Source organism: Thalassophryne amazonica, chromosome 13, assembly GCF_902500255.1.
Source record: "Thalassophryne amazonica chromosome 13, fThaAma1.1, whole genome shotgun sequence".
In the NCBI taxonomy this organism is placed as follows: domain Eukaryota; kingdom Metazoa; phylum Chordata; class Actinopteri; order Batrachoidiformes; family Batrachoididae; genus Thalassophryne; species Thalassophryne amazonica.
This window is the reverse complement of record NC_047115.1, coordinates 4,840,943-4,856,293: the sequence shown is the minus strand read 5'-3', so window position 1 is coordinate 4,856,293 and position 15,351 is coordinate 4,840,943. Positions and strand designations below refer to the sequence as shown.

Below are 15,351 nucleotides of genomic sequence, written 5' to 3'. Positions count from 1 at the left end.
TTTGTTCAGAGGTACAGAATAATTTCCTGGGTAGGTTGACAGGCCTATCAAACAATCAGTATTAACTCGAGACGTTGGATTAGCATGTAGTCCATTATGTGTGGTGGAAACAGGCATATGTGTACAGACATAACAGTTGGTACGGTTCACTAGATGTGAAGTGTAATTCACGTAGCAACACCACATGTTGGTATGGTAAGGGTGTTGTGGTTCGTCAGGGTGGTCGATGTATCGTTTTTCTGTTCGGGTGAGAGGTTGAACAGGGGTTGATTCATCGAGAGCAGTTTCAGACGGGGGAGGTCGTTCCCGCGTCTGCCACAGTAGGTATCCCAGTAGACAAAAACATGCTAAGATCATAACACACCAGACTGCCTGCCATACTCGCCCACAGCCACGGCGCCTGGCACGTGAGTTGGGCGTATTCTGCAGATCAGCCATTGGTGCTAGGCCACAGCGTCACCTATAAACCACTCTGAGTAAGGATCTCCCTGCTTCACTGACATTGAGACGAGACACCACTATACGGTGAATCCCCTTTGTAGTCAGACTTCCCTTTACTCGCTTGTGGTTATAGGCACACGCTGCAGCTTACAGTGACTTAGATGTATCCATGACGGTCTTTCAGCGATCTTCACGGCTGTTGGTGTGGTCAGCAACACTTGGAACGGGCCTTCCCACCGTGGACTGGACCAGTTTTTCCTTTTTATGACCTTGATAAACACGAAGTCTCCTGGCTTCACTGTTTTGGTATCCTGTGGAGACAGAATCAGTCGGCAGTAACTGTGGGTTTTTTTTTTTTAACTTTATTGCCAAAAGTAAAAGGAATTTTACAGGCAATTTACAACAAGTAACAACAAGTGTTGAGATTTGGCTTTACAGTGGGCTCAGAATGTACTCTATTACAGAGAGGCTGTTGATATCTGCAGGAAAAAAAAAAAAGTAAAATACAGATTCAGAGGTCATTCAAAAAGAGATGGCACACGTGACCATCTTCTGAGAAATAGGTCCATTTTAAGCTGGAGTTGGGCAGTTAGAAATGCCATCTGTTATACTTGTTTTAGTTTTTGTGTCCATTGAGGAATAGTCGGTGGACATTGTTTAAGCCAATTTGGAGTGACTGTTTTTCTACCTACCAGTAAAAGTACATGCAAAATATATTGCTGATCTTCATTTAGTGAGTCTCTTCTTGAGTGTAAATCAAACAGAAATAGAAGAGGGTCCATTGGTATGTCCATCCTTATGATGTCCTTCTTCTTAACATTTTCTCAGAATCCTTTTATTTTTGGGCAGTCCCAGAATATGTGGGTACGGTCTCCCACCATGCCACATTTTCTCCAGCATTCATTATTGGTAGTTGTTTTAATCATGTATGACTTTAACGGGGTTCTAAAGAATCTTATTTTTCTTTTCCAATCAAACGCCTTCCAGTTTTGACTTCCAATTCCTTTATGACATTGCAGGCATATATGTTCCCATTGCTCATCTGTTATTATTACATTCATCTCCAGTTCCTAGTTATATATATATATTTTTTTGAAATTCTTTATTTTCAATTTTTGCAGAAAGATAAACATTTTCCAAGTAACATGTAACCTAGAGGGTGTGCCGGTGATGTAAACACAAATTTGCCATACATACAAAAAATGAAATACAAACTCTGAGACAAAATCTGGTCTAGTGGTTGTAATAAACTCAATCCACTGCTTCCATCGCTCTTCAAACTTATCTTGTTGTAATCTAATATTGACTGTTTCTGTGTAGGCTCTCAGTTGTCCAGGTGGTTTCCATAGTAGAGAAGCTTGAATCTTCGACTGGGCTGGGTTGCTTGATGTGAGGACGTTTCACTTCAAATGACAGAAGCTTCCTCAGCTAAAATTCTTGCTCTGGTTGTCTGACTTCTGTCTTGACTCTTGTTGAGAAGAATAAACCAGAAGCCAACAAAAGCTGGAGTTTTTAACCTAACCAGACTCCTCCTACCGAGAGGCCGACTGCTATAGGCTAGTGACTAAACAATAGCTCTAATTAGCACCTATTGTGCTCTAGTTAGCACTCTCCTAATGATGGGATGGAAGCCTCCCCTGATGGCTCCCTTGACGACTAAACCAGAAGCCAACAAGTCTTCTGAGTCATTCACGTCATTTTTCTTCTCATTTTGAAATGATTTCCACATGTTGTATTTGAACGAACTCCTCCTAGGGATTTTGCACCAATGCAAATTTCTTTGACAACATCCAAAGATGATACTGACCAAACGTTATCGAAAGCTTTTCTCTATGTTGAAGGGTGTGGCCGCTATGGTGCCGCCATTTTGACCCTTTGCCATGGAACATCAAGTCATGATAACTCCTTCATGCTTTGCCTGATTGACTTGAAACTTCACATGTATGATGACGGTTGGCCCCTGAACACACCTGGCCCCTCTGTTTGTACACTGAGTGCCCCCTAGTGGATGAACAATCAACATGTCATAACTCCTTGATGCATTGTGTGATTTGTTTAAAATTTTAACTGTGTGATGAGTGGTTGCCCCTGTATGCACATGCCCACATGTGGTCACAAGGGTACCCACTGGTCTGGGTAGGCGGTTGCGCGGAACGAGGGCCCGTATATGACTGCTTGCAGTCCTAGTTATTATTTATTATTATTATTCTCACTTTTAAAATCAAAATTTCGGCCTGTTCCTGTGCTCAAAAACTCACCAAACTTTGCAAAGTCATCCGGCCAGATCCGAAATTCGATATTTTCGGGGTGTCGCACATGGTCGCAGTGAAATAGCGCCCCCTAGAAACTTTCAAAAACCCTTCCGCATTGGGCTTTTTTCGTCGTAGCCTCACGAAATTCGGTACACATATTTACCATGCCAGGATGCACAAAAAAGTATCTTACCGTCATGGTGAAATGTCAACAGGAAGTCGGCCATTTTTATTTTGTTTCGATTTTGAGCTAATTTTTGCCATTTTTGGCCATTTCCACTACTTGCATTTGAACGAACTCGTCCTAGGGATTTCATCCAATCATCTTCAAATTTGGTCAACATCATCACCACCCCATGGTGATCAAAAGTTATCAAAAGAATGTAATTAAGTCAAAAGGCGTGGCTGTTAGGGTTCGTCAAACTTTGGCGAGCTTTTCGGAGCACGCCGTTTCACTTCAAACAGCTGTCACGCCCACATACTTCATCGTAGATCCTTCAAACCTGTTGGACATGATGACGGCTCCGCCCTGAATATCTGCAAAACCCCTCCCCTTAGGGGTTTTTTTTGGAGTAGGGAGATGAAAAGTGGTACACGTGTGACTTGCATAGACGTACAAAAAAGTCTCTTGCACCATGAGTCTGCTCCAAACAGGAAGTTGACCATTTTGAATTTTCTTCTCATGTTGGCGTGATTTCCACATGTTGTATTTGAACAAACTCCTCGTACAGATTTTGTCCAATGCACTTCAAATTTCTTCCAGATCATCCAGAGACGATACTGATCAAAAGTTATCGAAAGCTTTTCTCTGTCGAAGAGTGTGGCCGCTATGGCACTGCCATTTTGACCCTTAACCATGGAACATTATACTTAAACAGGTACTAATGTCACATACTTAACACCATCAACTTCCTTCCACTTCTAAAGCATGCAGAACAAGTTGGTGAACGTAGGCGATGATCGCCGTGAACTTACGAGTAACGGCTTCTGTGTGGCGGCATACCGAATATCGCCCCTTCGCCATGAAATTACGTTATTCCTTTTGACGGCTTTAATTTTGTCATATCATCATGAAAATTGATAAACAGGTCAAGGCATGACAACCTCTTACAATTCATAGGGGCATCGCCCGTGGGTGGGTCAAAATGCCTCAATAGCGCCCCCTTGAAAGTTTCAAAAACCCCTCCCCATAGGGGTTTTTTGTAGTAGGGAGATGAAAATTGGTACACATGTGACTTCCATAGATGTACAAAAAAGTCTCTTGCACCATTGCTCTACTCCAAACAGGAAGTCGGCCATTTTGAATTTTCTTGTCATTTTGCCATGATTTCCACATGTTGTATTTGAACAAACGCGTCCTAGGGATTTTGTCCAATGCACTTCAGATTTCTTCCACAGCATCCACTGACCAAAAGTTATCGAAAGCTTTTCTCTATCTTGATGGGTGTGGCCACTATGGCGCCGAAATTTTGACCCTTCGCCATGGAACATTATACTACACTGAGTGCCCCCTAGTGGATGAACCATCAACATGTCATAACTCCTTCATGCATTGTGTGATTTGTTTGAAATTTTAACTTTCATGAGTGGTTGCCACTGTACACACATGCCCACACCTGGTCACAAGGGAACGCACTGCCCTGGGGAGGCGGTCACACTGAACGAGGGCCTGTATATGACTGGTTGCAGTCCTAGTTATTATTCATTATTCTTCTCACTTTTGAAACAAAATTTCGGCCTCTTCCCATGCTCAAAAACTCACCAAACTTTGCAAAAGCGTCTGTCCGTATACAAAATTTGATATTTTTGTGGTCGCGCACATGGTTGCTGTGAAACCGTGAACTAGCGTCGTTTCATTTCAAACAGCTGTCACGCCCACATACTTCATCATAGATCCTTCAACCTTGCTGGACATGATGATGGCTCCGCCCTGAATGTCTGCATGTATTAACTTCCCATCTCCGCCATAGCGCCCCCTGGTTGTAACAGGAAATGTGCTATTTTTACTTTACCAGGTCCTGATGTCACATAGTTAACCCAATCAACTTCATTGCACTTCTGAAACATGCACAACAATTTGGTGAATGTAGGCGATGATCGCCGTGAACTTACGAGTAACGGCTTCTGTGTGGTGGCGTACTGAATATCGTCCCTTCGCCATGAAATTCCGTTCTTCCTTTTGATGGCTTCGTTATGATGGCTTGTCATATCATCATGAAAATTGATACACAGGTCAAGCAGGACAACCTCTTACAATTCATAGGGGTGTCAATTTTCATGATAGGGGTTTTTTTGGAGTAGGGAGATGAAAATTAGTACACGTGTGACTTAAATAGATGTACAAAAAAGTCTCTTGCACCATGGGTCTACTCCAAACTGGAAGTCGGCCATTTTGAATTTTCTTCTCATTTTGGCGTGATTTCCACGTTGTATTTGAACGAACTCCTCCTTGAACACAGTTTTCAAATGCTGCACAGCTAAGGCAATTTCCTCCTTGGGTGATCTTTTTGATGATTCTGTCCTTATGTCTTTTAATCGAGTTATGGAAAAAATATGGTATATCAAGAAATTACCTCTTTTGTTATTTTCAGGTCAGAGATTTTATTATAAAAGATGCATTGCTACTGGCTGATATGACTGTCATACAGATGGGAAAAACAAGTGCTTCTTTCTCAGGGGGATGCTTCCATTAGAACCTTTTATGCTAGTCGGAGAGATTGTTCCAGTGCACCGGCAAAATTTCCTGTATATTCGTTTTCACCCCTTTGAGTCTGATCAATTTTCAATTTCAATTTATTTTCATTTATATAGCGCCAAATCACAACAGAGTTGCCTCAAGGTGCTTCACACAAGTAAGGTCTAACCTTACTAACCCCCAGAGCAACAGTGGTAAGAAAAAACTCCCTATGAGAAATAAACCTAAAGCAGACTAGACTCAAAGGGGTGACCATCTGCTTGGGCCATGATACAAAACATAAATTACAGAACAGTTCACAGAAACAATTCACAAAACAAATATACAGGAAATGCTGTTGGTGCACAGGACAGGAGTGTCTCCAGCACAAATACAACTCAGACAAACAGAGAGAAAAAACAGAACCAGGCATCAGAAAGACAAGAAATACAGTATAATTTGTCAAGAAAAACAGGAAATACTAAGGTGATCGCCGGCCACTAGCCCTAAACTTCACTAAAAGACACAATATTTAAAGTAGACCTGCATTGAAATAAATGCAGTCAGATCTTTGGACCAAAAAATGACTTATATTTACACATAAGATCCTTCTGAATGTAAAGTAAATCTGCAAGCCCAGATCTGTCATTCAACGGAGAAATCTTCATTTAAAAATGACAGATTTACAGCTAAAATTGAGCCCTCCGCAAAACTGTCATCACATCCGGGACGCTGCTGAGACGTCAGGGAGAAGACCCTATCCCAGCATGCATTGCGCGCGCCAACTGTAATTTGTAGATTTACGTCAGTTTGTATCTGCACCTTTTTCTTGTCTACGGAAGGATCTACTTTTTTAAAACTTCATATTGTGTTGCGGCACGTTTGGTGAGTACACATTTCTTTTATTTGTGCTTGAAAATTATTTTGGGGGACTTTTTCATACGCCCATTTGATTGAGTGGTGTCGCATTGAAAATCTACTGTCTTTCGCCTCCGGTGTTACCGTCGCGGGGTACGGAGGCGGGACCCGCAAAGAATCAAAGTCATTAAAAAGATATAAACCTCTCAGCGGCCACCGAGCTCTGTGGCTCTGATTACCGAGATGTGCGGCGCTGCGGAAAGTCTGTCCTTGCAGCAACAGGTGTCACCGGCCGATCCACATCAAAACAGCGAGCGTAGTCTCTGGACTTTTGCCAAGTTGGAGGTGGAAAAAAGCAGTCTTCGTAATATTTCTAATGTGGAGGTCAAAGGACAGTGTAGGATCAAAAATTACCCCAAGGTTCCTCACTTTGTCAGTGTGATGTATGACACACGAGTCTAGGTCAAGCGTTAACTGGTCAAATTGATGCAGATGTGTCACTGGACCAAGAACCATCATTTCAGTCTTATCAGAGTTTAAAAGTAGGACGTTTCTAGACATCCAACTTCTCACTGATGCAAGGCAATCTTCTAAGGATTTTATGTGAACTAGATTACTAGCAATTATCGGCATGTATAACTGAGTATCATCAACATAGCAGTGAAAGGTAATCCCAAAACGCCCCAATATGTGCCCAAGGGGCCCTATATAAAGGGAGAAAAGCAGGGGGCCTAAGACGGACCCCTGTGGAACCTCAAATTTCATGTCACTAAGGTTCAGGGTAGTGTTACTGTGCAAAACACAGTGAGATCGACTGGTGAAGTATGACGTCAACCATGCAAGGGCACTCCCAGTAATCCCAAAATGATTTTCCAGCCTATCAAGTAGAATATGATGAACCACGGTATCGAATGCAGCACTGAGATCTAATGGCACCAGAACCGTAGTGTTGTCTGAATCCATCGTAAGCAGAAGATCATTCACCACTTTAGTGAGAGCCGTCTCTGTGGAATGATATTTTCTAAAAGCAGACCACAGTGGCTCAGAGATTATTCTCAGTAAGATAGTCTACGAGCTGCTGTGACACCACTTTTTCCAGAATTTTAGAGCAAAATGATAGATTTGATATCGGACGATAGTTTTTCAATACACTAGGGTCAGATTTGAAACATTTTGGAACAGATCCAGAAGTTAAAGAAAGATTAATAATTTCCAGCACAGTCGGCCCAGGAGTGAAACACAGATCCTTAAACAGTTTCGTTTGTATAGGATCAAATGAACAGGTTGTGCTTTTTGTTGATATTAAGAGTTTCGTCAGCATGCCTAGTGAGATACTATCAAATTCTGTAAATCTAGGTAAAACCTCAGTAGTGGCGCCCACCTCAATAGCAGGGCGTAGTGGCTGGGTTAAGGCATGCTGGGATATGTTCAACCTAATGTCTTCAATTTTCTTCTCAAAGTAATCCAGGAAATCTTGTGCTGTAAAAGGAGAGCGAACTACAGGTGGTTGTCCATGAATAAGTGTTGCCACCATGTCAAACAAGAACTTTGAGTTATGCTTGTTTTTGTTGATCAAATCAGAGTAGTAGGTCAACTTTGTAGCCAATAATGCATGCTTATAGCCTAAGATAGCGTCACGCCACACAAGGTGGAAAACGTCTAATTTTGAACATTGCCATTTCCATTCTAGACCTCTTGCCTTATTCTTGAGGTCACGCAGATAATCATTGAACCAAGGTGACTGTGATTTGGGGGAGTGTGGTTTTAACACCGGTGGCACAATCATGTCGAGTGTAGTTTTGAGCACTGAGTTTAAACTATCCACAAGACTGTCTACTGATTGGTATTTGCCAAATGTGAAGCTAAAACATCAGGCAGTTTAGCTTCAAATTCAATCTTAGTTGAGGAGTTGATACATCGCCGTAGTGATATATAAGGTTGTTGTTCCACTAAACACGGCAGTGAAACTGTAAACTTAATAAGTGAGTCATCAGAGACCACTGATGTAAGAGGCATGATGTCAATATTCGTGACAGCAATACCACGTGCGAGAACCAAATCCAGGGTATTTCCACTAAAGTGCATTGAGTCCCGAATGCATTGCCAAAATTCTAATGCATCCACAATTTCCATAAATGATTTGCAGAGCTGATCAGAAGGCTTATTTATATGAACGTTAAAGTCACCAATAATCAGAATGTTATCTGCACTAGTTGACAAGCTAGAGATGAATGCACCAAATTCATCTAAGAATTCAGAATATGGGCCAGGAGGCCTATATACTGTGACAAAGTAATACGGCTGATTTTTATTCTTCTGACCTTGGCAATGCGTAATATCCTTAGCAGAGCGGAGAATCAGATGCTCAAATGAATTATATTTGTGATCCCCAACAGCTAATAAGCTAAACCTAGATTTATAAATAAGAGCAACACCCCCGCCTTGCTTCGCATTACGACAGATGTGACTAGATGTATATGCTGGTGGGCAGGCCTCATTTAAGGGGAGGACAGCTGTAGGTTTAAGCCAGGTTTCACATAACCCAATCATATCTAAGTGATGATCAATCATCAATCATCTTATGTTAATGAGACCTAGACTAATGTCCTCAGTGGGGTTGACAGTTGAACTGTTTGAGTTTAGGGGTGGTTGCAGAATATCATATATAAGATGCCTAGAAGTACGTTTACGTTTGAGACATTCCATGCGCATCATAGGTAGCAGACACTAAATCTTTGCTATTGCTGGAACAACCACGGGGCCATCCTCAATTTTACCATCATCCAATGTATTAATGGGGATTAAGTTTGCAAAGCATATCCCTCTATGATTTTTATGGACATGTCTACGGAAGCAGGCCATAGTCTCAACTTGTTGAATTTCCCTTTCTGGCAGATAAACCACACTATCACCATAGTGGATTTTCTGCACTAATTTCCCCGCTACGCTAATGCATTCCACACCCACATTTGTCATAAGCCTTGCAGGGTCTCTAATCACCTGCTCCGTGGCCTGCTGTAAATTCCTAATGTTACCCTCCCTGTAGAGCTCTAGCTATGTTCACAGACAAGATGGCGGCGCCTTCCCCAGTAGGGTGGAGGCCGTCCAGCATCAGCAAGCCACGGCGACCCCAGAACGAAGGCCAGTTATCAATAAAGCTCAAGCCTTGCTGTCTACAAAATTGCGCGAGTCACCTATTTAATGATGTCAGCCTGCTATACACCTCATCATTACCCCCAGAAGGTGAGAGGGGGACCAGAGACTATTAATCAATGCCAACACATCTTCTGGCAAGGTCACCATTCCTCTCTATGTCCATTTTTGTGACCTCTGAGTGCTTCATCCTGATATCATTGGTGCCGATGTGAGTAACTATGTGACTATATCTCATGTCATGTTCCTTAGTCTGTGTTCCCTTCTGCAGCGTCAGCACGCTAAGATGGGATGTAATGTCGGGAGCTCTGGCCCCAGGAATACATTTGATGTCTGCTGGTCTGCTTGAGGTTTCTTCCTCAAATCATCACAGGGAGTTTTTCCTTACCACTGTCACCTGTGTGCTTGCTCTGGGGGTTGGTAAGGTTAAACCTTACTTGTGTGAAGCACTTTGAGGCAACTTTGTTGTGATTTGGAGCTATACGAGGTCTATTAGATAATAAACCGACCCTTTTATTTATTTTTTTAACTATATTGATTTGAATGACGTGCGATTACACCAATCATGCTTGAACCCTTGTGCGCATGCGTGAGTTTTTTCACGCGTGTTGGTGACGTCATTTCCCTGTGGGCAGGCCTTGAGTGAGATGTGGTCCCGCCCTCTCGGCTGAATTCCTTTGTTTCACACGCTGCTCGAGACGGCGCGCGTTGCTCTATCAAAATTTTTTCTGGACCTGTGAGGAATATCCGAGTGGACACTATTTGAGAAATTAAGCTGGTTTTTGGTGAAAAGTTTAACGGCTGATGAGAGATTATGGGGTGTTTCTGTCGGTGTAAGGACTTCCCACGGAGCGGGACGTCGCACAGCGCTTTCAGGCGCCGTCGACCTGTTTCGACCTGAAAACATCCTAATTTAAGGCTTAATTCACCCAGTATGTCGTGAGAGAACAGAAGATTCAGAAGAGGCTGGCATGAGGACTTTATGTGGACATTCCTCTGTTTAAGGACATTTTTTAATGAAAGACGTGCGCGCAAATTCGCCGAGTCGTCACGGAAACAACTCGGCGAATTTGGGCGCGTCAATCTGTGTGCACCGCGACAGGAAAAACACCTCCGTGTTGAAAACCATTTGTAAAATTCAGGCGGCTTTTGATGGCTTTCAACAAGTGAGTAACTTGAGAAATTGTTTAACAGCTTGGGCATGTTCCAACTTGCCCGTTAAGGTTTCCAACGGAGGTGTTTTTCCTGTCGCGACCCCCCGCAGTTGGGTCCAGCCCGATATGTGACTCTCCCGCACGTTCTTTCATTACAAAATGTCCGTTAACAATGGAATGTCCGAATAAACTCCTCATGCCGACTTCTTCTGAAAGTTCTCTGTTCTCTGACAACTTCCTGGGTCAACAGAGCCTGAAATGTGGAAGTTTTCAACTTGAAATGGTGAGACGCTGCCACCTCGAAGTGCAGATCGCCGTCAGGCGCCGTGGGCCGTCCTTACGGCGACACTACCAGACCAAAATCTCTCATCAGCCGTTAAAATTTTTACCAAAAACCTGTTGAACTTATCAAATGGTGTCCACTCAGTTGTGCCTTACAGTTTTGAAAAAATTTTTATCAAACAAAGCAGCAGTCTCTGAGCCATTCCTAAACAATGAAAAAATCGACGAGAGGGTGGGCGACTCCTCACTCAAAGACTGCCCACAGGCGAATGACGTAACCGACAGGCGTGAAAAAACTCTCGCATGCCCTCGAGGGTTCAAGCATGTCTGATGTAATCACACGTGATTCAAATCCATATGGTTTTTGAAAAAAATAATAAGGTCGGATACTTTTCTAATAGACCTCGTATAAACAAAAATAAATTGAAATTGGATTATTCCAGTGTCAGTGAATGGAGGCTGAGAGCAATCTGGGAGAGGGAGCTGGGAGTTGTGATAACAGATGTGGAGGGACATTTGGGATAATGTAAGGAAAATAACTGTGTGGAACCAGACAGAAGTGATTCAACTTAAGATACTGCATAGGGCACATGTTGCTCCAGATCGTCTCCCCAAATATAGAAAATATGTCTCTCTGTTTTGTCTTATATGTAGGATGGGAATTGGTGATCTTACTCACTGTTTCTGGTCCTGTGTAAAAATACAGAATTATTGGAATAATGTCTTATTTAAAATGCAAAAGGTTCTGAAGGAGCTTGAACTTGGCCCGGTCTCCCTCCTTCTGAGTCTTCCTGATGGCCGGGTAACTGATGCATATGAGAAAAAACTGTATAATGTTATGGTTTTTTGTGCCAGGAAAACTATTCTTAAGCACTGGATTTTGATAGGCAGGATGGTCAAAAATGGTTGGACACAAATGCAAGGCTCAGACAGCTCTGGTTAGTAAAAGGCTTTACTGGTGTGGATAGCAGAGGTTGGTACACGAGAAGGCAGTACAAAAAACACAGCAGTACAAAAAACATCAGGCTAAAGGCGTGGTTGTTCAAAGGGGCATGAGGTCAGGAACACAGTGAGGCAGGCAGGACTATGGAACACAGAGAAACAGAGCTAGAGACAAGGCACATCAATCTGGTGAGGAACTACTGCACGCAGTGAACCTTATATAACCCCAGGTGATGAGCAGCAAATCAGGAACAGGTGTTCATAGAAAGCACCAGATCAGCCTGTGTCCAAAGAGAGAGAGAGAGAGAGATGCCCACCACCAAGAACATAGAGACAAACAAAGATGGAGACAGACAGACCCAAGCAGAAAAACTCAGCAAGAGAAAGAAGACGCAGAAAACAATGATCCATTACCATATCTTCTGGGACTGCCCCAAGTTCAGGGCTTTCTGCAAGAGTATCCAGCCCTCATTAAGCACAGTTTTTAAATACCTTTGCACTTTGATGTTCTGTATTTGGGTCATGACCATTTTTGGAACAAAGTAGAGAGAGAGTTTCTGCCAATACTCTTGGGGGCTCGCAAGAAAGCATTTACAAGAAGATAGTTACGTCCATTCCAGCCCACCTTCGATGACTGGATGATAATCACTCTGCAAATATTTAGAATGGAAAAATTGACCTCTCAAAAAAGTATCCAAAAGGACAAATTTTTATAAAATTTGGAATGACTGGATTTTATTTATAGCCCCCACAAGAGCAGAGTTTACCTGATCTCACTGGTGATATTGCTTTATGTACATAGTTGTGTGCGTCAACTGCTCCATCTTTCACTAAGCTGTACTAGAGCTTCCTCAAAGTGAATTGTGAGCCTAATATGGTTTGGGTTTATCCAGACAAATTGGTGATGCGAGGTGGTGGTTATCATGAGTTCGATGAAGTCTCGGTTACTAGAGGGTAGTGGGCATCATAAGTGACGGGCAGAGTCTGATTCATGATCTGTGAATGTGCATTCAGTGGATTCAGATGCCTGAAGGATGGTGTCACTTATTTTCTGGACTCAAAATGCATGAAAGTGGAAGGCCAATTGTTTTTATCTATTGTAATGATGCTTTGTTAACCTCTTTCATGTCCATTCCAAATAAAGATACAATTATTTAAAAAAAAACAAAAAGGAAAAAACAACTGGGCAGCCATCAGCCCATTTATTGCTCAGCCCACCAGGAAAAGGCCCAATCCACCTCTGCCCATGACCAAGCAACATCGTGGTCTTCGGGAAGGCTCCATCTAGTACACTGGTTTTCAAACTGTGAGGTGCGCCCCCCTGGGGAGTACCAGAGTTCTTCCAGGGGTGAAAGGGATGGGTACTTTTCAAGAATTGTTAAAATATGATTCAATCCACCGACATCAATAGCCTTTTTGTTTAACAATTCCCTTATTGGTCCTTCAGAGCGGCTGTTTTTGAGGGTGTTTTATCTGGAAAATGATCATTTCTTTGCATTGATTACAGACCCTGCAGCGGGTCTGTAATCAACCGCTTCTGCAGCGGCTGTTCTTGAAGCTTGAACCAACGAAGCAGTGCTCCAACCCACTGCTTCATTGGTTCATTGCTTCGCTGCTTTTCTGAAGTGGCAAGTCTGCTTCTTAACCCCTCTCAAAGCCATTTGCTGAAATTGGAGCAACTTTAACTTTTGACCCCTGAAATTGACCTTTGTCACATTTTTTGCTGTTTTTACCCCATAACTTCAGAACATTGCATCATAGATAGTCCAAACTATACCTTTTTGGAATTGTTATGATCAGACAAATAATGTGATATAGTTTTCATCATGATTGGAGCAGTTTTAAAGTTTGACCTCTGTGTAATTCTTCATTGACCCCTACCTGGGTACAGCTGCCACCCTAGGATGGCTATGGCCTACACATTTTTGTGTAGGCCATGATAAACTGATGCTGGATTCTAAGTGTCGTTTTTTTCCCCTTAAGTGGTACCGATTAGGTCAAAATTCCTGACTGGCTCATGGACAAGTTCTTTATGAATTACATTGATGTTGACCTGCAGCCGGCTGAGCTCAGCTCAGAGGTATGGAGTGACATTCATGCTATTAATGTCTGAAAGGAAATGCTTTTGAGAAAAACTAATTTTTATTTATGTCCAGAGATGAAGGATCCAGTGACCAATTTCACACACGCGGATGTTAAAATTGTGTGTGTGTTGGGGGGGGGGGGGTCTTTCTCTCCCACACTTTGAAAATCCCTGATCTAGTGGATACAGCTGGTGATTCAGACAAAGTGATCCAGTCAGTCCACGCAGGACTGGCAGTGATACTAAAGCTTACAGAAAGTCCAGCCAGAAGTGAAGATAGCGGCTACATGGATGAACAACCCAGCACCAGGAAAGACCACAGCACACAAATAGTGGGCGTCACAATCACAATGCCTGTCACTGGACATAAAACGTTCTCACTCACTCACTCACTCTCACTCACTCACTCACTCACTGACACACACACGGCACAGTTCCTTAGGCATTCATGTCCTTGATGAGCCAGACAGACCACAGAACTAGACACAAGTTTCACAGTGCTGATGAAGCACGTTCCACCACTCAGCAGAGGTTGGCACCGACTCCTTCCTCTCCTCTTTGTGCTGCTGGTCAGGACCCTTTTGTATGTTTGCTTTCTTGAAGCCAGCCAATCACCATTAAGTTCCAGCACATTCTAACATCTAATGAAATTAAAGCAGTCAAATCAAAGTGAAGCACACCTGGACCAATGCTCCAAGCAAAATCAAGTACAAGAAGTATTTACATGTGAAAACGGTACAAACATTTTTCCCTTACATATCACGCCAGCTCATAAACCTGATCTGAATATTCAGTGGCTTCTACCTGTGCATATTGCATTCCCAGTTTGACCTTTGACCTTGAAACAGCTTGTGTCTGCCCCTCGTTGGTCTCTTCCTGTATTTGCATCATATGTTGAAGTTGTTATGCTCTCTGAAAATAAACTTTGTCTGACTCTGGTTATTTTCCTGGTATCTGTCGTAGGACTTTGCCCTGTCTCTGGAAAATAAAGTGTCGTCTATCAACGAGGCTCTGCAGATGAAGTCTCTGACTTTTGTCATCGATGCCTGTAAAGGGCTTGCTCGGGCTCGGAAGGTGACTCATCACATGAATGGTCCAGCTGTGTCCACTCATAGGTGATGTGTAGGTATTCACTGCCCATTGTCTTTGTTTGCAGGTGCTTGCCTATTCCTGTGTCTACAGCTATTACAACCAGGAGACCGAAAAGACTGATGTGTTGGAGCAGCAGACTGATGCTCTGGACCTGAATACAAATGCTCTACAGATCCTGTTGGGTGAGGAAAAACCAATACTCTGCAATCCTCTAAAGACACAAATCTGTGCCCATTTATGATAATCCAGATTACTTTAGCAAGTACTTCCTCCACCAGGTTAAAACCAGTATAACTACTGTGCACTGGTACTGGGGTAACCATTTTGCATAGGTATGAACACAGGTTAAATTAGTGTAACCAGTCTACAATAATATATATTTTTTTTACTTTGCGCAGAGGAATAAAGATATTTCACAAA

At 42.7% G+C, this 15,351-nt stretch overlaps 1 protein-coding gene across 3 annotated transcripts in view; it reads left to right on the top strand.

The window, feature by feature from the left end:
- The window catches only part of LOC117523944 (cullin-9), a 376,653-nt gene that overhangs the window by 319,393 nt on the left and 41,909 nt on the right, over positions 1 to 15,351 (top strand). For all 3 annotated transcript variants that reach the window (XM_034185568.1, XM_034185567.1, XM_034185566.1), the window contains exons 40-41: positions 14,803 to 14,913; positions 14,996 to 15,113. In XM_034185568.1, the coding sequence (XP_034041459.1) occupies positions 14,803 to 14,913; positions 14,996 to 15,113 (229 nt within the window). The remainder of the gene's footprint in view (positions 1 to 14,802; positions 14,914 to 14,995; positions 15,114 to 15,351) is intronic.